The 21,212-nt window shown below is 40.4% G+C and overlaps 1 protein-coding gene across 2 annotated transcripts in view; it reads left to right on the top strand.

Annotated features, from left to right (window-relative positions):
* LOC121269012 (ceramide synthase 5-like) overlaps positions 1 to 21,212 on the top strand; it is a 52,440-nt gene that overhangs the window by 416 nt on the left and 30,812 nt on the right. The window contains exons 2-3 of one of the 2 annotated variants that reach the window (XM_041173368.1): positions 16,148 to 16,315; positions 18,614 to 18,719. In XM_041173368.1, coding sequence (XP_041029302.1) covers positions 16,272 to 16,315; positions 18,614 to 18,719 — 150 coding nt within the window. In that variant the 5' untranslated portion in view covers positions 16,148 to 16,271. The remainder of the gene's footprint in view (positions 1 to 16,147; positions 16,316 to 18,613; positions 18,720 to 21,212) is intronic. The other variant, XM_041173367.1, reaches the window with a different exon arrangement.

Below are 21,212 nucleotides of genomic sequence, written 5' to 3'. Positions count from 1 at the left end.
GAGTATGGCAAAATGTGTGTGTGTGTACGTGGACTCCTGTTAGCAAGCTAACACCACCCCCCCCCCCCCACCTCTCTCTTATAAATGTTACAAACTTCTAAAGATTTGAGAACACTTCTATTCGGCAATTTCACTTTAGGCGCCCTCCACCCCAAAAAAACCAGTATCCTCATAATTTTAAAAAAAAAGCAAGGCTTGGGTCAGCTCTGCTCCGAACACCAACTTTGAGATGTCCTGGCAATGTTCCGCCGACAGACGTCGCCAGGCAATTGCAGTTAACATACATTGTTCGCGTTTCTGCCGCCGTAATACTTCGAATCTTACAGCACAGGAGACCGTTTGGCCCATTGTGTGTCTGTACTGACTCTTTCGAAAGCTCCAGAAGTTTGGTCCGACGGCCCCGTTCTCTCCTCTAGCCCTGCAATTTTTTCCTTTTCAAGTTTAGACGTTAGTTTCACTTTTTTTCAATAACAGCAGCTTGCATTAATGTAGCGCTTCTAAAATGGAGTAAAACATCCCAAGGTGTTAGCAAGCGGAATTTGACTTAAAGATATAAAAGGATAGGTAGCCGAAGATATAAGAGAAGGAGAGAGTTAGAGGTTTAGGGAGGGAATCCCAGAGTTCAGGGCCTGGATTGCCAGATGCATGGCCATCAATGGGGGATAGAGTATGTGCAAGGGGGCAGGATTGGAGCAGCATAGAGATCTCGGAGGATTGTAGGGCTGGAGGAGGTTGGAGATAGAGTGGAGTGAGGTCTTGGAAGGGTTTGTAAACGAGGATGAAAATTTTAAAATTGAGACATTGCTTTAACTGGAACCAGTGTAGGTCTGTAAGCAAAGACGTAATGAATGAATGAATAGGATTTAATGCGAGTTAGGATAAACCAGCAGAATTTTGGATGAGCTCTTAAGTTTATGGAATATGGGAGGTGTTGTGTTATAATGATGTAAAGGCACCAATCACTCATAAGTGATTAGGTAAACACATTGTAGGTTCATGTATTTAAACCAGACACATAAAAAAATAAAAAACAGAAACAGAATTACCTGGAAAAACTCAGCAGGTCTGGCAGCATCGGCGGAGAAGAAAATACATGGATAGAAAGCTCGAAATCATTAACAGCAGGGCTGTGTTCTGCGCTCAGGCTGAAGTGTCACATGACACACTTCCCTTCTAGTGATGGTGTGCTGTTACCCCTTCCCCCCCCACTTCCAAAAAAGTAGAATTATTTACAATACATATTCATGTTTATTTACCATTACATAAGTATATAGAACTGACAAATCTCTGGGTCTCTCAAGCATAGAGGTATTCTGCTAGTACGTCCAGATCTTGTCATGGTCATTTTATCTGGAGGTTTCTTTTGATAGCTCTGTGATCCAAGGGATTGTTGTTCTTGGATGTTGTTCCTGGTTGCATTTCGGGCCTTGTCCTTGATGAAGTAGGACTGTACGGTGGTTGAGGAGCTGTTATGGATTTGATTTGTCCTTGGTTATGCCTCACCATTGTGCCTTTGTAATGACTTTATAGGACCATGGTTCTGAACAAATCCTTGTCATTTAGCGGATTGCCACGTACCTTCTGTGGGCTTCTGGATTTGTTGTCCCAACTGTAAACTTTGCAATTCTATACCTGCATTTTTATTAAGCGGATTGGTGATCTTCTCTTGCTGTTTTAAAAGTTGTTCTCTAGTTTCTGAGAGAGTGCAGTGGGTAAGAATATGTAAATTGGTATGCATTGGTGTGTCGAGCATGAGCTCTGTCAGTGATGGAATTGTTGCAGTTAAAGATGTCGCTCTCAGATGTAACATTGCAATGTGTAGATCTTGCTTGGTTGTCTACATTTGAGAATTATGGATTTCACCATGTGAATCCTTCATTCAGCTAGGCTGTTAGATCTAGGGTAATGAGGAAAAGTAGGAGTGTGATTGATATATACGTATCCTGAAATGGCTTACCAACAAATTGCAGACTGTTACCTGTAATGATTTCTCTAGGCACACTAAATAAACTGAAAATAGCACTTGGGAGTGGGTGCGACAATTGTGTTTTAATGTATTGTGCAACTGTCGAATAATGGGGTACTTGGTAAAGTAGTCAACAATGATGATGAAGTCAGTGCCATGGATGTGAAAGAGATTGGATATGATTTTGGATCAAGGATGGGTTGCAACCTCATGTGAAATGAGTGGTTCTTTGTGCTGACTTGGCATATGATCTTGACATGCCTCACACTTCTTGATGGCAACTTCAATGTTTTTGTTCATACCCAGCTGATAAACAGTATCTCTGTGAGTCTTCTCATCCAATCTATGCCCGTGTGTGGGTGATGATATCAGGTCACAAAGATTCCAGTATGATGACCTGCAATGCCTAGCTCCTCCTGGCAAGGCCAAAATGGTGTCTCATGTTCGTGGGCATGCTGAATTGAATCAGGCCATCTTCCAATGATGGTTTTCCACAGCTTCTGCAGTGTAGAATCTTTCACAGTTTCTTCTTGCAGCTGCTAACATTTGTGTTGCATAAAATGTACCAGATCAATTTGAAAAACATCTATAGAGAAAATGCTTCAATATGTGTTCTTATATTTTTCAACAGAAGTACAATGTCAACGAAGTCAACTTGTAGATCCAAGGATATATATGCTATTTTCACTGGGTTGGACAATCTGCTAAGTGTATCTGATGTGACTATCAAGTTACTTGGCTTGTACCCAATCTCACAGACATAACCACGAATCTTTATCGAGATGTTGCAATCTTGGCACATTGGTCAATGGTTTTCACCAAATTATCTCCAGTGGCTTGTGGTCTGTCTCGATCATAAATCTTTTGCCAAATAGATATACGAAAACGCATGATGTCAATCGCTAAAGCTAATGTTTCCTGCTCAATGTTGGAGTAGGTTGATTGCGTTACAGACAGATTTTGAATCAAATGCAACTGGTTTGCCTTTTTGTAGTATGCATGCTCCCAGGCCTTTCTATGAGGCATCTATCTCCAGGGTAATTGTCTCCCTAAGAGTGTAAAATTGCAATGTCAATGCTTCTGATAATGACTGTTTCAGTGCTTCGAAGAGGCGTGGTGGTTTTCATGCCACAGGAAAGGCACATCTTTTCTCAATAATTCCCTTAGCAATGTAGATTGTTGAGTGAAATTGAGAATGTATGGAGACAGGAAATTAGAGACCTAGGGAAAAATCCCCCCCGCCCCCCCCCAGTTGGTGGGGCGAGTATGGAAACGAGCGCAGGTGGGCGCACCTCCAATCGACGCCCCCAATTTGGGGGGGGGGGGGGGGGGGGGGGCACCATTTTACATGGGCAGGCCAATTAAGGCCCACCCAGCATGACATCCGCCAGGAAGCGCTAAGTGCTCCCTATGCGGGTGTTGGGGGTTCTTCCCTCAGCCGGGCTACGTGCTGCCTCAGGGAGATCGGCTCAGAATTAAAATTTTTAATAGAAATGATAAAATTTCCCTGACATGTCCCCTCATGTGACGTTGTCACATGAGTTGGGACATGTCCATAACTTTTATTGAAGCCTTTATTAAATATTTAAATATCCTCATGAAACCTCATCCCGCCTGTGGATGAGGTTTCATGATTTTTCCGAAGCCCAGGGCTCCCGGCCTGCCCGCCAGCCTTAAGGTTGGATGGGCAGTTCCATTAATTATTTCAATTAGTTTTTCAATGGCCTCAATAGGCTGTTGACAGGTTGGTGGGCGCGCAGCTGACTCGGCTGCGCCTCCACCGACCTGAAAATGGAAATGACGCGGGAGTTCCACCCGACATCACCCCACATCATTTTATGCGTCGGTGCCCCCCCGCTCACCAACCAGAAGATCCTGCCCCCTAGACATCTTTGAAGATCATCGTTATCTTGAAGAGTTGATATCCTCTATTTTACTTGGATTGGGACTTTTGCTAGCAGTGGAATAAATAGAACCGAAGAAATTGATCTGCTGCATTGATATCACATTTCAGATAATTGAGCACCAATCTGTCTTTATGTGCCACTTGCATCAATAAGTGCAGATTATGGTCATGTTCTTGCTTTGTTCTACCCATAACAGCAATGTCATCGGCACAGTGAATGTAATGTGGTCCATGTGAACTTGAAAGAGATCCTGGTTAACAGCCCGTAAAAGTAGTAGTTGAAATCAGTATCGTCTGAATGCGGTACGAAATTTAGTAACCTCTTGTGATTTCTCCGCAAGGTGTACTGATCAATAGCCATGCTTGGCATCAAGCTTGAAGAAAAATATGCACCTGTAAATCTCTGACTTAACTCTTCTAATGTGGGTATTTTGTAAGGACAGTGTTTCAAAGCTGTGTTTAAACATCGTGGATTGAGGCATACACTTGATGATCAGTCCTTCTTTATGACATCAGTGTCATAAAGCTGCACCACTCTGTGGTGCTCTTGTACTTTTTTAATGATTCCATCTTTTTCCATTTTATCTAGTTCGACTCTTAATTCGTCTTGTAAGTAGATGCTGCGCTTGTGTGGTGGATCAATTGATGGCCTTGCATTCTCCTCCAAATGTAGTGTTGTAGCTGCCTTGAACCTGCCAATTATGTCAAAATATCAAGAATGTTAGGTCATGAACTGAGGTGATAGGAGTAGTTTGAGTTTGGTCTGCCGAGGTCTGATTGATTCTATGCATTGTACCTAGTGTGAGGTCATAGCGTGCCAGTATACCTGCGATCGTTGGGCCTTTAGATTCCACAATGTAGAACATCTGTGACACCTAGGAGAATTGATTTGTACTTTCATTCCAGGAATATGGATCCTGCACAAGAATTAGTGAACAGTTGCATGCTGAAGTTGCGCAGTAGCAGATATCGCCATGGCCCTCTACATGTCTGTTAGAATCCACAGGGGTAGGATGTTGGCATTTGCTACTGTGTCAACCTTGGCCAATAACAAATAGTTACCAACTTTCTTAGATAATTTGAATCTTGGTAAACACTTTGAATGGTGTAACAGTAACTGTGTTTTCCAAGAGATTGACTCTGTTGAACATGTGCTCACTGCTCTGTCTTGTTGTGCACTTCAGCGTCACGTTTTGGTTTGTCAATCACCTCGAATATATTTCTGATGGGATACCGGATGGTCATTCTTAATGCTTGAAAGTACCCATTGAGTATGGTCTATTTGGATCAGTGCACAGCTCTCTGTAGCTGCATCAGCCTTTGCTCTAGTGTACTGCCACTGCCAATGGTCCTTTCTGTCACATGCCTTGCAAAATTACTGGGAAGCTGGGCATTTCATTGGTGCATGCAAAAGGTCACATCTTCCACATGTTTTGCTACGTTTGGGTATTCTAGTGAGTGCACCAACAATTGGGGTTGTGCCTAGGACTTGTAACCTTCATCGACCTGAGTAGCTTTTCCATGTTATGTTTTGGGCTTGTATAGCAGATCTTTCTGGAACACATCCATGCGATCACCAACTCAACAATTTTGTCTGGTAGCTGTGTGTTTGGAAAAATCACAATACATACCCTTTTCTCTGCATCTGCTGATGAAGTGGTCTATGGATTCTGCAGACTCTTGTCGAAATGACATGAACTCTAGTTGATGAATATTGAAGTTTAACCTGATTCTGAAGTGGTCCTCCAATGTTGTCCATATCTTTTGGGGATCTTTTAGCTCTTCTGCTGTTAATCCTGACATGTTCAGCCTGTGGAGACCTTCATTCCCAATCGCTAGGTGAACTTTTATGGCTTGCTTGTCTGGTTCAGACACATCAGAATCAAGAAACCATTGCTCTGTATGCTGTTTAAACATTTTGAATTTGGATATTAGGTCAGCTGCACCCCAGTTTAAACTGGGATTTTTGTGGACATTCTGATGATATCCCTTTGACTTTCCTCCTTGTTTTATTCAATTTATTGTTCAACTCCAGAAGCCACCCATTATAATCGCAACCTTCTCTGGCCCAATTATAATATATTTTTTGTTTGTTTGATTTTCTCTTGCTCACCTTTGCCCTAGTCACTTGCCTGTCCTGATTGAGCTAACCCAGTGCTGGTCCCCTTGATGTGCTGTCCCACTCATGGAACTGACGGGCTATGCTCTGCAATCTCACCATGAGGCATCTATCTGCTTACCAGCTCTTTATTGGAGTGCTATCCCAGCCTGTGTTTTCTAAGCTTTTCTGTGTGGTCACCATGCTGCGACTTCAACACTCTGTGCTGTGAGCTTGTTGCTGTCTGACCAAAACATTGAGTGTCATCTCATGCCATGTGGCATGATTTAAGGCTGTTCATCATGTCATACCTGTACTTGATCTTGCTGCCACCTTGACCACTGGTGAACACCATGCCATGTTTTTATAATGATTTAAAGGCATAAATCACTCATGAAGTAGGTAACCATGTTGTGGGTCAATTTATTTAAGCTAAGCTCATAAGAACGTACATACCTGGATAGAAAGCAACAGGGCTGTGTCTGCTGTCTTCTGCTCCCAGGTCAAAGTGAAACTGAGGTTGGATCACAATAGACACTTCCCTTCTAGTGATGGCATGCTGCTATCCCTTAAAGGCATATTACACGGAGGAGGCATGACACAGGACAGACAAGTTTAGAGGTAACAAAGACTTGGGTGAGGGTTTAGGCAGCCAAAGGCTGGCAACGTTTAGGAGGTGGAAGTAGGCAACCCTGGTGTTGGAGCGGATATGTGATATGTCATCTCTTGGTCAAATACAACACAAAGTTTGTGAACCATCTGATTCAATGTCAGGTAGCTGCCAGGAAGAGGGATGAAATCGGTGGTTAGGGAGCAGTGCTTGTGGTGTAGACTAAATATAATGGCTTCATTCTTCCCAGTATTTTACTGGAGGGAATTTCTGCCCATCCAACACTGGATGCTAGACAATCTGTGTGCTGGTTTAGAGACAATGGACGAGTCCAGAGGGTGGTGAGGTAGAGCTGGGTTTCATCAACATTCAGGTGGAAACTGATGCTCTGTTTTCAGATATGTCACAAATGTTGATGGCAGCATTCAGATGAGAAATAGAAGGGAGCCAAAGGAAAGATCCTTGGAGATCACCAGAAATAATAGTGTGAGAGCTGGAAGAGCTGCCATTGCTGATGATTCTCTCACTATGACTGTATGGTTAATGAATGGAGCCAGGTGAGTGCAGTCCCATCTAGCTGGATGATGGAGGAGAGGTATTGGGGGAGGACATTGTAGTTAGCATGTCAAATACTGCAGACAAGTTGAGAAAGATAAGGGGGAATAATGCATTATTATCGCAGTCACAAAGGATGTCATTTGGGACTTTGATCAGGGTCGTTTTCAGTACTGCGGCAGGAACGGACACCTGATTGGAGGGATTCAAACATGGAGTTCCAGGAAGCCTAGATTTGGGAAGTGACAACACATTTAAAGACTTTGGAGAGGAAAGGGAGGTTGGAATAATAAAGGTTGCAATTAATTTACCTAACAACAGTTGATATTTGCCAATGGATAATACATCATGAAGTTCAAAGCACATAATAGAAGGAAACTATGTTTAAGGTTCAATTTGTAAAAACATTTTGTAAAAAATGTTTGGATTGCAGTTCCAATCAAGCCGCTGAATACCTAATAATAAGCAATACCTGTTACTTGATTACGTTTATTGTTATAAGGTGTTATTTTCATTGCAATGTTTTTCCCCCTATTTTCTTTGCTTGCCGCCATGTACAGGCATTAACTGGCTAAATACTCTGGCGTACCTGATCCAATTGCATAGTATTCGTAGATAACCTGTGACAGTAGCTTACTTGAATGTTGGGGCATCACAGCCAAAGCTGATCCCATCCTCATACAACTTCTTTGCACATATTTTACCAGCAATGATTCCTGAATAGCAATCGTAAATCAAATCTGGACCCTCTAAGTCAGTTGTCTTTGCTATTTTTCAAGCAAGGGCCACTTTAGTAAAAGCCCTGCAGTGTGAGAGCCACATCGACTACTAAATTGTCATTGCTTACTAATCCAGCACCTCACTTGGACCAAAACAACGCACAACACCAGCGGTTGTATACTCTTGTGTTATGATACAGCAGTTGGCAAAGACTGTTATTTAAAATCCCAAAGGTAAACCTTAAACAACTGTCATAACCTATATTTTCAAGTGGAATGTTTGAGATGCAGCTCTAAATTCAGGAATAAGACCACCAGTTCCTGAGAGACTTTTATATCAAACTACATGAGACATTTATTAATTAAATAAGTTAAGCATATACACATAGCTACAAATGACTACTATCATAACTTTTTAACAAATTCCCAAACTAATCTCCACCAAGGCAACAACAACCCGTGGACTTTAAGCAATCATCTGGCAAAGCATTTTGACGTTACAAATTCAAAATGAGGTTCCTTTCATTTTGGTTCCTTTGCAGACAGTTGTAGGCTTACAGCTGCTTTGATGCTACATGCCTCTGCACACACACAACTGCTTTCTGTTATACCCAGCACTCCGCTTTGAATGCAAATTCTCATTGTATCATCAGGCCCTTTGAACTCCACCTCTTCTAACAATAAAACCCCTTTTCATAGTACCAATTTTATTGGTAAATAAATATTGATTGGTGTCCTCTAGCTAGGTGCAAGATTTCACTCCCACTCTTGAGTGCTCTATTCAACAAATGCAAATGTACCTTTACCTCTCTGTTTACATCTCAAAACTACTATACATCAAAGCACCCCGACTAGCTGGCTTTAATCCAATTAAAACACACACACGCCCACAGACTCTTAAACCTCTATTTAAAAAAAGAAATCCTATAACATTGTGTACATTAATAGCTTTATGACATCCCCCTTCCTATCAAAAAATGAACCGTCATAATTCTAAAAGACGGCTTCATCCTTTAAATAATATATTTTATATATTTTTATATATATATATTATCTATCTCTCTCACTCCAGTTCAGTGTCCAGAGTTTCAAAAAATATCCAATTTTCCTTTAAGCTTCAAACTCTTGATAATGCACCTGCAAACAGATTCTCCCTACCAGCAACATCTATAATCCATAGATTAAATGGTTGCAATAATAAACTCCACCTAAAACGCCTTGCACTTTTGTCTTGAAACTTGTCCAAAAACTTCAAAGGATTATGGTCTGTTGTTTCTGATGAACTGTTTGCAACATACATTTCAAAATACTGCAATGCTAACACCGAACCCAAAGTCTCTTTTTCGATTGTTGAATATCTTCTCTGTTGTACATTCAGCTTTCGTGAAAAATATCCTATCGGTTTTCAATTCCAGTGTCGTCATCTTGAAACAGTATAGCCCCCATGACTATATTGCTTGCTTCAACGGCCAACTTAAATTGCTTGGCATAATTGGGTATTGCCAAAATTGGTGTTGTAGTAAATACAGTTTTCAAACTATCAAATGCCTCCTGACACTCCAGTGTCCAATGAAACTTCTTGTCCTTTTTTAATAGTTCAGACAGTGGAGCAACCACGTGGCAAAAATTTGGTACAAATTTCTGGTAAAACTCACTCATGCCCAGAAATCTCAAAACTTCTTGTTTTGTTGTAGGCACTGGAAATCCACGATAGCCTTGACTTTTGCATCTCTTGGAGCCACCTTACCATGTCCAATGGTATGGCCTAGATATGTAACTTGCGCTTTTGCAAATTCACTTTTAGCCAAGTTAATCACCAAATTAGCTTCTTGTAGTCAGGTAAATAATTCTTGCAGATGCTGTAAATGCTCCTTCCACATCTGACTGAAAATGATTAGATCATCAATATATACAGCCCAATTGCTTAGACCTGCAATTACTTTGTCAGTCTTTGAAATGTCGCAGGTGCATTCTTCATACCAAATGGCATGAAATTAAGCTGATACAGCCCACTTGGCATTAAAAAAGCTGATATCTCCTTTGCTCTCTCCGACAATGGGGCCTGCCAAAATCCTTTTAGCAAGTCAATCTATTGTCCCACTTTCTGAATGCAATCTTCCAACCATGGTATAGGATATGAATCTGCTTTTGTCACTGCATTCACTTTTTGATAGTCCACACGCAGTCTTTATGTTCTATCTGGTTTCGGTACCAGTACAAGAGGCAAACTCCAGTCACTGCAACTAGACTCAATGATATCATTTTGAAGCAAGGAATCAATTCCTTTTTGTACTTGCGATAACTTTGCCGGATTTAATCTATAAGGATGTTGCCTTAATGAAGATAAAATTTCTATACGTACATGATGTATAACTAAATTTCTTCTCCAACTTATTTCCACAAATATGTTTCTGTGGGTGCAATAGCTTTTCCAAATTACTTTGACACTTGTTTGGAAGGTAACTCAATATTTCATTTAAATTTTCAAACACCCCCTCATTATCCAATTTGATTAGAGGAAAATCAGTTTCAGAGTCCTGCATTTCTACCTCTTTCTCATCTTCCCCATCACTGATACCTCTTTTTGTTCCTTTTCCTTGTCAAGGTACTTTTTAAGTATATTTACATGACACACCCTCTGCTTCTTTCTTCTACCTGGAGTATTTATTAAATAATTTATTTCACTCAATTTCTTTTGAATCCTGTAAGGCCCACTAAATCTTGCATATAATAAATCACCTAGTACTGGTAACAAAACTAGTACTTTCTCTCCAGAAACAAAACTGTGAGTTTTAGCTTTCTTATCTGCCTTCACTTTCATCACTTGCTGTGATGTCTTTAAATGTTCCCTAGCCAACTCACATGCTCTGTTCAATAGTTCTCTGAAATTTGATATGTAATCCAGGAGAATAGTTTCTGAATTTTGACCCACCAATTTCTCATGAGTCAAGTTCAGTGGTCCCTTTACCTCATGACCATAAATTAGTTCAAAAGGGCTAAAACCAGTTGATGCATTAGGAATGTCTCTAATAGCAAATAACAAAAATAGAATTCCTGTATTGTAATCCTGTGCATAATCCTGACAGTGCACTCTCATCATAGTTTTTAAAGTTTGATGCCATCTTTTCAAAGTTCCTTGTGTCTCTAGGTGATAAGCTGTTGACTTAAACTGTTTTATTCCCAAACTGTTCATTACTTCATTAAACAGCTGTGACATGAAACCTGACCCCTGATCTGATTGTATTTCTTTAGATAAGCCATATCTTGTAAAAAAAATTTAATTTAACTCCTCCACAATTTTCTTAGTTGTAATATTTCTTTAAAGGTATAAAAACTAGGAGTAGGCAATTCAGCCCCTCGAGCCTGCCCTGCCATTCAATACGATCATGGCTGATCTCATTTCGGCCTCAACTCCAATTTCCCGCCCTTTCCTCATAACCTTTCAACCTGTTACTAATTAAAAATCTATCTATCTCCTCCTTAAATTCAGTCAGCATCCTGGCACCCACTGCACTCTGAGGCAGTGAATTCCACAGATTCACGATCCTTTGAGAAAAGTAATTCCTCCTCACCTCTGATTTAAATCTACCACCCCTTAGCCTAAAACTATGGCCTCTCGTTCTAGAATGCCCCACGAGGGGAAACATCCACTCCACGTTTACTTTGTCTATCTCCTTTAGCATCTTAGATACCTCAATTAGATCTCCTCTCATCTTTCTAAACTCTAGCGAGTATAGGCCTAAAGTGCTCAATCTCTCTTCATAAGGCAAGCCCTGCATTTCTGGAATCAATCTAGGGAACCTCCTCTGAACCACCTCCAATGCAACTACATCCTTCCTCAAGTAAGGGGACCAAAACTGTGCACAGTACTCTAGGTGCAGTCTCACCAATGCCTTGTACAGTTGCAACAACACTTCCCTATTTTTATACTCTATTCCTTTAGCAATAAATGCCAAAATTCCATTTGCCTTCCTTATTTCCTGCTGTACCTGCATACTAGCTTTCAGCGATTCATGCACGAGGACACCCAGATCCCTCCACACTGAAGCATTTTGAAGTTTCTGTCCATTTAAATAATAAGTCACCTTTTTATTCTTCCAACCAAAACGGATAACCTCACACTTATTCACATTAAACTCCACCTGCCAAATTTGGCCCATTCACCTAACGTGTCCATATCCATTTGCAAATTTCTTATTTCTTCATTGCAACTTGCTTTCCCACCTATTTTGGTGTCATCTGCAAATTTAGCTATAGTACCTTCTATCCCTGAATCCAAGTCGTTAATATAGATTGTAAATAGTTGGGGGCCAAGGACCAAACCCTGTGGCACCCCACTAATTACAGATTGCCATCAAGAAAAATACCCATTTATCCCAACTCTCTGCTTTCTGTTGGTTAGCCAATCCTCTATCCAAGCTAATATATTACCCCTAACTCCATGTGATCTTATCTTATTTATTAATCTTTTGTGCGGCATCTTATCAAAGGCCTTCTGGAAGTCCAGATATACTACATCTACAGGATCCCCATTATCCACTTTGCTTGTCACATCTTCAAAGAACTCTAGCAAATTAGTCAAACACTATTTACTCTTCATGAAACCATGCTGACTCTGATGGATTGTGTTTTGACTTTCCAAATGCCCCATTACTACTTCCTTAATAATGGATTCCAACAATTTCCCAATGACAGACGTTAAACTAACTGGTCTATAGTTTCCTACTTTCTGCCCCCCCGACCTTTCTGAATAAGGGTGTTATATTAGCATCTTTCCAATCCACTGGAACCTTTAAAGAATCCAGGGAATTTTGGAATATTATAGCCAATGCATCCACTATTTCCGCTGCCACTTCCTTTAAGACCCTGGAATGTAGGCCATCAGGTCCTGGGGACTTGTCACTTTTAATCCCAATAGTTTGCTCAGTATTTTTTCTCCAGTGATGGTAATTATTCTAAGTTCCTCCTTCTCTATACCCTCTGCACTACCTGTTACTATTGGGGTGGTACTAGTGTCCTCCAATGTGCAAACTGAGGTAAAATATTGATCAAGTGTCTCTGCTATTTCTGTGTTCCCCACTATTAACTCCCCAGTCTCATCCTCCAAGGGACCATCATTCACTTTTTAGCTACTCTCCTTCCTTTTATATACTTGTAGAAGATTTTGCTATCAGTTTTTACATTTTGCGCTAGTTTTCTTTCATATTTCACTTCAGGAAACCTGGTAGATACATCTGTTATTGTCAGTAAATGCTGATTTCCACTTTTAGTCTTAGGGAGGGGTCCTACACAATCATGATCCTAATAAAAGGTTCTTCAAATGCTCGTATTGGGATTAAAGACACCGGCTTAATCACTGGTTGTGTTTTCCTGTTACTTGACATCTACGAATGGGATGTCGCCAAATTTTGCAGAAACTATGGAACCCTGGCCAAAAAAATTTTTGCCTGTGTTTTCCTAATTCCTAAATGTTACTCCCACCCCCCCCAGGCTCTTTGAAATCCACTTCTTCTAACAATAGATCCCCTTTTCATAGTACCAATTTTATTGGTAAATAAACATTGATTGGTGTCCCCTACCTAGGTACAAGATTTCACTCCCACTCTTGAGTGCTCTATTCAACAAATGCAAATGTACCTTTACCTCTCTGTTTACATCTCAAAACTACTATACATCAAAGCACCCCGACTAGCTGGCTTTAATCCAATTAAAACACACACACACCCACAGACTAAACCTCTATTTAAAAAAAAAAATAATTTCCTATAACATTGTATACATTAATAGCTTCATGACACTCTGCTCATTCTTCGGTGGTTGCTCTGGTAATATGATCGTTACTATACAACACACATACTTGGGATATACTTATTGGTGCAAAATGTACCATGTGGTCAATGTGACATGTAGAGAAGGCTGACTTTTGATAGGCTCGGTAAGCATTTTTAAACTTTAAAAATAAAATAAATAAGAATATAATGTTGTGTTGTGCTCTGCTCACCGCGACCCTCTAAAGATAAAGCAGTTACTGAAAAAGGATGGAGTTGGGGAGCCACACTTAGTGGTGATGGGAGCTGCCACTGGCTTGAAGGCCTTGTAATGAAGAACACTGCTCTAAGCTACCTCCTGGGTAAACATTCCAATACACTAGGAGCAATGTGTGAAGTTTGCAAAGCTAGTAAAGTCAAGGTGCATAAAGCATCACATCACACACATTACACACACTGGGTAAGTCAGGGTCCATGTGACTTCAAATGGTTTTCTTTCACTTCAGGAAGAATATGAGGCATCTATGGATAGTTGCATATATTTGGGGAGCCTGGCATCAAATTGGAAGTGAGACTTTTACTTGGGTGGCAACACACAGCGATGGTGGACTTGGGATGTTGGTTGCCAGATGTGGGCATCGAGAGAGAGATTTTCAAACTTATTTTGGTGCTTGGTATTGAACAGCATATTTAAGTATAACTTTGGTCAAGTTCCCTTAATCAGGACAGAAAGATCGATCCCCATTCTGCGCTGTGTTCACTGATCCAAAAATTGGAAGAGTTGTAAAAAGGGCTGCTGACTCACTATCATCCATTTTACATTATCGCACAATCAAAAGTATCCCCACTGTCTCAAGTCAGACATGAGTAATGGCTACTTGGGTGAGGAACTTTTTCCCTCTTTATTCAATGAGTGCTGAGGCTAAGTGTATTGCAGGTCTGGCTAAGATCAGCTAAGGCTGCAGTCTAGAAACAAAGCTTGGGACTTTCCTGCTCTGGATGGCTTACTTACTAATTGTGAAAACTCATTAACTCATGGAAACCCTTGTCAGTAATTTCCTATGATTGGTACAGTACATGGAAACTAAAAGCAAACTGAACCTCCAATGAGAAGCCTCTTGCCTCTGTCCAGTGATGACTTACCCCATCTGTAAAAATATTAAAATTGAACTGTGTATTAAATTTCTGGGCCAACTCAGTACCAAATATACCAAGAATTCTGATTTGTACCAGTAAAGCCTTTACATTTTCAACAATTTGAGCCAAAGCTAAGGATTGCAAATAGCATCATCACGTTTCTGTGCCCAATGTTTCTTACCAGCATAGAATCATAGAATTTTACCAGCTGGATGGCCTCCTTCTGTGCTATCACAGCTATGCCAACTCCCTGAATGAGAATCCAGTTCCCTTACCCTTCCCCATACCTTTTTTAAATACCTTGTTTCAAATGTTTATCCAATTGTCTTTTAAAACAATAACAACTTGGATTTATATAGAATCATAGCGCCTTCAATGGAATAAAATGTCCAAGACGCTTCAGAGGAGTGTATTCAAACAAAATTGAACATCAAACCATATCATGATATATTAGGCCAAATGACCAAAAGCTTGGTCAAAGAGGTAGATTTTAAGGACCAGAGCTTAGGGCGTAGGCAGCTGAAGGCACAGTTGCCAATTGTGGAGTGATTACCATTGTTTCTGGCAATGCTTTGCATGTACAAGCATTTCCATCAATTTATTAAAATAAGTTCTTAACATTTTCCCTTTTGGCAAAGATCTTAAATTTATTCCCTTGAGTTACAAACTCACCATTTGGTGAAAATATTTTTTTCTTTTTTAGCTTAAGAGGAGCTTAGCCATCTCTGCTTAAATGAAAGGTGCAGCAGATTCCCTTCATCTCCATGTGCCAATTTAACAAATCATACTTGTACCCTCTCCATGATTTTGACATCCTACGTATCGTAAGGCACTCAAAAAAACTAACAATCTATGCTACAGAGAATCTAACAAATGTATTAGTTAACATTACATCTCAGCTCTTTGTTGTGTCATGCAATGCAAAGAGATGGGATCAAATTCACATTTTCCCCACTTGGTGAGTTTCAATTTCTACTTTGTTGTCAAAGGGGGTTACTGGACAGAGACATTAGGGAAAGAGCAGAAAAAACTGGAAGGAAAATCTCCCAAATACAAGTTGCAGACTATAACGTGCTATTGACAAATGCCAGTAGTAGAATGTGGAGCACTACTGACAAATATCTATGGTAGACCATAGTACACCAATCCTGCAAGTTTGTTAAGACCTTCGCATATTTTATCGTAGTTTTCCTCAGTATAAGCTATACTCCTCAATGTGATGTCCTGTGCAGATTTTGATATTGTACTTCCAATTAAAGTCCAAATCACTTATGTAAATGGTGAATGACAGTAGTCCCAACACTGATTTCCTGTAGAACACCACTTCCCAACTTCCTCCATTCTGAGTAACTATCTCAAACTTCTACTGTTTGTTTTCTGTTTCGTAGCCAGTTAGCTATCCATTCGGCTACTTGTCCCCTGATTCCACATGCTCTGACTTTAGCCATGGGTCTGCTATGCAGCAACTTATCGAAGGACTCTTGAAAATGCACGTATGTTACATTCACTGTAATGCCCTTGTCTACTCTTCCTGTTACTTCAAATAATTCAATAAGGTTAGTCAAGCATGACCTTCCTTCTTGAAATCTGTTCTGACTGTTGTTTATTTTTGGTTTATTGATGTTTTCTGTGATATCTTTGAGTAAAGATTCCATTATCTTTCTTACTGCCAATATTAAGCTAAATGATCTACAATACCTTGGACTTCTTCTATCTCCCCTTTTCAATATTGGAGTAACATTACCTGTCTGTCTGACCTATGGCACTTTAAATTTTTTAATTGATTTTTTATACATCCATATACAATAGATCCCTGCTATCTTTCCCCTAGTTTCTTTCATTGTGTCCTAGCAATCCATCTGGACAGGGGTTTTATCCTTTCTAAGTATAATTGTTCTATCAATGATTTCTCTGCTTTCTATCTTAAATGTTTTGAGATTTAAAAAAAAAATCTGTCATGTCCATCATGTTAGTCTCCATGGTGAAAACTGAGGTGAACTAACTGTTCGATATTTCTGTCATTTCATTGTCATTACCTATGAGTTGATTTTGTGTATCCTTATACTTTCAATTTTTCCCTTGTCCCTTGATTCATCCAAGGTATTTAATTATTGGTTAGATTATCCTTGCTTTTTAGCAGAATATACTTCTCCTGAACCCTATATATTACCCATTTAAGCATTCCCACTACTTTTCTATCTCCTTTATTTTTCAATATTTAAAAAGTATGTCACTAGTTCCATCATCATCCCATCAAAATTAGCTATACTGCAATCTTTAAAAAAAACATTTTTTCTTTCACACGATGTGGACATCGCTATTGGACTAGCATTAATTGCTCATCCCTAACTGCCCTTGAAGTTGATGGTGAGCAGCCTTCTTGAACCACTGCAGTCCATGTGGTGTAGGTACACCCACAGTGCTGTTAGTTACTAAATTTTTCAAAATATTAACCGTCAAAGAGGAATTGGTTGTATACTTGGCAGGAAAAAATGTACAGGTCTATAGGGAAACTGCAGAGCAGTGTATCTCTAATGGGGTCAGTTAGCTCATTTGGCTAGATAGCTCATGTGTGTGATACAGAATGATGCCAACATCATGGCTGCAATTCCCAATCCAGCTCATGGAAACCTGCCTCCTTGCTTTAGCCCATGCTTGCTGCAGAGTGGTACCCCTCAACCTATATAACCACTTGTGTGTGTCTCTCTCTCTAAGAGAGATCCCTATGGTCCCTCCTGGATTATGGCTAATTACCTTCAAAGGGCCAGCATAGGAACCAGTAAATGGCTTCCTTATTGTGGAGCACTGCTGATGGATTTTTATTAGCAGATAACTTGTCCATTTGCCATTGATTATCTTTCTCCCTTTCGGTAAATTCCTCAAACATTTCCTTTCATGTGGGTGAGAGGATGGTCTGGAAATCTCTTTTCAGGCTCGTTCTACCAATGGCACTCTGTAGTCACCTACAAGACAGAAACATCAGACCAATGACCAGTTGTTCAATTTACCCCTTCTGGTGAGAAAGCATTTAACCCACATATCTGAGGTACTGAGCAAAGGCTAAGTTGAGGCATGAACATGTGTCACTTCATGATATAAATCAATGACTGGAAATTCTTCTCTAAATAGTTCTGAATTCTGTCAATAGCAGAAAGTCTTTGTAGGCCTAATTTCCTTCTGTTTTTAAAAATTCTTACTTTTGAGAGCATGTAGTAGATTTTGATGCTAAAATTATTATTATTTCAATCTTTTTTCTTTGTGTCAGATGGTCTTTATTGCAGATACGCACATAATATACTGGAAAAACTCAGCAGGTCTAGCAGGATCTGTGGAGAGAGAAACAGAGTTAACATTTCGTGTCCATATGACACTTCAGAAGGGTCATGCAGACTTGAAATGTTAACTCTGTTTCTCTCTCCACAGATGCTGCTAGACCTGCTGAGTTTTTCCAGCATTTTCTGTATTTGTTTCAAATACAGCATCCACAGTATTTTGCTTTTAGACACATAATATACTTGAGTATAGTATATGTGTGCACTATACACAATGGAAAGCACATAAATGGAATTCCTGTGGAATAATATACACAATTATAAAGGTGTTGTCATATATTCATATATTATTGCTGTGAAATCTCAACATAAGCTCAGTGTGGGTTATATGGATATATAGCATCTGACACAATCCATAGTGGACTCTGACAAATGGGATCCGTTGCAGTCCCATCAGATGTGGAATCGTACAGACATGGGATAATTTTCATTGTATTAAAATAACTGTGCACTTGGTGGCATGTTGGGTTACCTGTGCTTACTGGTGTATTTCAAAATTTCTTTTTTTTATTATTGCTTTAGGTTTATTGCAACACCATTTGCTAAGTTCCTTGGAGTAGACTGTAGGCCAATCCAGAAGGCTCAGCAAAACATTGTTCTGGAAAAAGTGTTCAAAGATATAACTACGGTGAGATTGAATCTTAGAATTATTACAAGAGGATAAGTTTTATAAGGATGTAAGCTAAATAAATATCTTTACACCAAATGTTTGCAAACATAGAAAATGAACTGTTTAGTTCTAAAATTAAGTGTCTCATTTTACATAATATTTATCACCAGCAACTTGCCTTTATATAATCGCTTTAATGTAGAAGAACATACCAAGGTACTTCAGAGATGTAAGCAAGAACAATATGGAAATGACCGCAGAAGGAGGTGGGGTGGGGGGTATGTGCATTGGTGGTGACTAACCATGTGCGTAGGGATGTGGAATTCAAGGAGGGTCTTGTAGGAGGAGGGTGATGGAGGTGTTTAGGGAGGAATTTCCAGAGTATGGGACCTAAATGGTTGAAAGCGTGGCCAGCAACACTGGGGCAAAAGGCCAGTCAGAAGAATGGAGAGTTCTGGGGGCAGGCAATAGGGCTGAAGAAGGTTATAGCGAGAGGGAAAGTCACCACCATAAAGGGATTTTAAACACAAGAATGAGGATTACAACTTTGAGGCATTGGTGGACTGGAAACCAATATAGGACAGTGATGGATGAGTAGTACTTGATGAAAATAGGGTAAAGAGAGCAGAATTTTGGATGAGCCTCAATTTGCAGATTGTGGAGCAAGGGAGGTCAGGCAAGATGGGCATAAAATAATCGGGCATGTAGGTGACAAGGGCAAAACTGAGTGTTGAGCAGTTTCTGGGCAGAGGCTGGGTGAAGATGACAATGTTATGGGAGCCTCTTGTGAAATCACCTGGTATATTTTATACGGTGAGGTACAAATTCATAGGCTGAGGTTTATTTTTTCCTTACCAAAATTATTGACTCTTTCTACACTTCAGCTTTACACTTTGATACTTTTAGCTTAGTCCTGATATTTTGATACTTTTAGGTTAGTCCTGATTTTAAGCTCCATGTTTTGAGTGGATTTTTACCTTGCTTAACACCATGGTAATGAATTTCAAAATCGTGAAAGGGCCAAATTTATATCTAGGAAAAGATTCAAGTTGATCCTATGGAGATGTTCAATAAACCATTTGCTAAACAATTGACTGTTGTGTAAGAAATGCTGGCCCATGACTTCCAAGCTCCAGGGCAGTGTAACTGGGAGGTACCCCAAAGATGCACTGAGGAGCTACCACCCCCACCCCTGATCTCAAGTTCCTGGGTAAGGTTTGCATAGCAATTGCCTGGGAAGTACAAACTTCTGATAGGCAATTTCCCTGCAATGGGAACCATATGAAAATGTGATTTTAAATTGCAAATTTTTAATGGTTTGGACTGTCTTACGTCAATAGTTACCCAGAAAAAGTTAGAATTAAAACCACTTCTAGCTTCTGAGTAACTATTGTACAGACGCACACCAAAGACAGCCCTCTGCCCCGACCCGACTGCCTGCCTCCCAAATTCCAACCACATACCTGACAAATCTACCTTCTCCCTGCCTTGAAAGTGGCTTGACCTTTAAACCCACCTGATTTACGGAAGCTGGTGGCATACAAAAAGGGGGCATGGCCTCTTTACTCTGACTCTGAAGTCCTTAATAGAAAGTCCTGGGAACGCGCTGCCCTGCACAGTTCTCGCCCGGCCTGGGTCGGAAAGTTGGGCGAGAAAGGATCGGAAACGTTCAGCGGTTAAAAAAAGGAGGAGCGGAATGGCAATCTGACTCTGCCACTCCAAGAAAGTTCAGGCCCGGCTGTCTCCCTGAAGCTGCTGTGGGATAGTCATAAATCTGTTTTCTCTTTCCAGCCAATGTAGCTCGGAAGTTACAGCCCAGCATTTCTTACACAATGTTCGGCTACTTAGCAAATGGAACACCTCTATAGGGTCAGCTTGAATCTTTTCCTAGATGTAAATTTGGCCCGATCACGATTTTGAAATTCATTACCATGGCATGAAGCAAGGTAAAAATCCATTCAAAACAAGGAGCTTAAAATCAGGACGAACCTAAAAGTAACAAAGTGTGAAGTTGAAGTGTAGAAACTTCCTTTGATATATAACAAATGATGATTGATATTATCATGGGAGGTCTTAGGGCACAGTGGGTAGTGTCTCAGCCTCTGAGCCAGAATCTCCGGCTTTGAGTCCCACCCTAGGACTTGATGGCCAAGGAAGATGCGTTCATAATGTGGCCAAACAGGTTGACTATCAACCTGTAAATTCTTCCACCATATGCCAGTGGCAGGTGGTAAGAATGGGAGATATTCCTGGTGTGACATGCGATAGAAAGATGAATGGAGCTGCTACCATCACTGTAAATAGCTCCAAACTACAACATGCATGTAAAAGTGCATGTTGCCACAGCAACCCGGACTCCTCAGGATGCTGGTTGGCTCAGTTGGCTGGACGGCTGGTGTGGATCAGAATGGTGCCCACAGCAGGGGGCTCGATCCTTGTTCTGGCTGGGTTGAATTTGGGACTTGTGTCCTTGCCCTACTGTGGTGGTGGTGGTTGTGGTGCTGTGGGTCG

Source organism: Carcharodon carcharias, chromosome 23, assembly GCF_017639515.1.
Source record: "Carcharodon carcharias isolate sCarCar2 chromosome 23, sCarCar2.pri, whole genome shotgun sequence".
NCBI lineage: Eukaryota > Metazoa > Chordata > Chondrichthyes > Lamniformes > Lamnidae > Carcharodon > Carcharodon carcharias.
The sequence above is the reverse complement of the archived record's forward strand: the minus strand, read 5'-3'. Positions and strand labels throughout refer to the sequence as shown.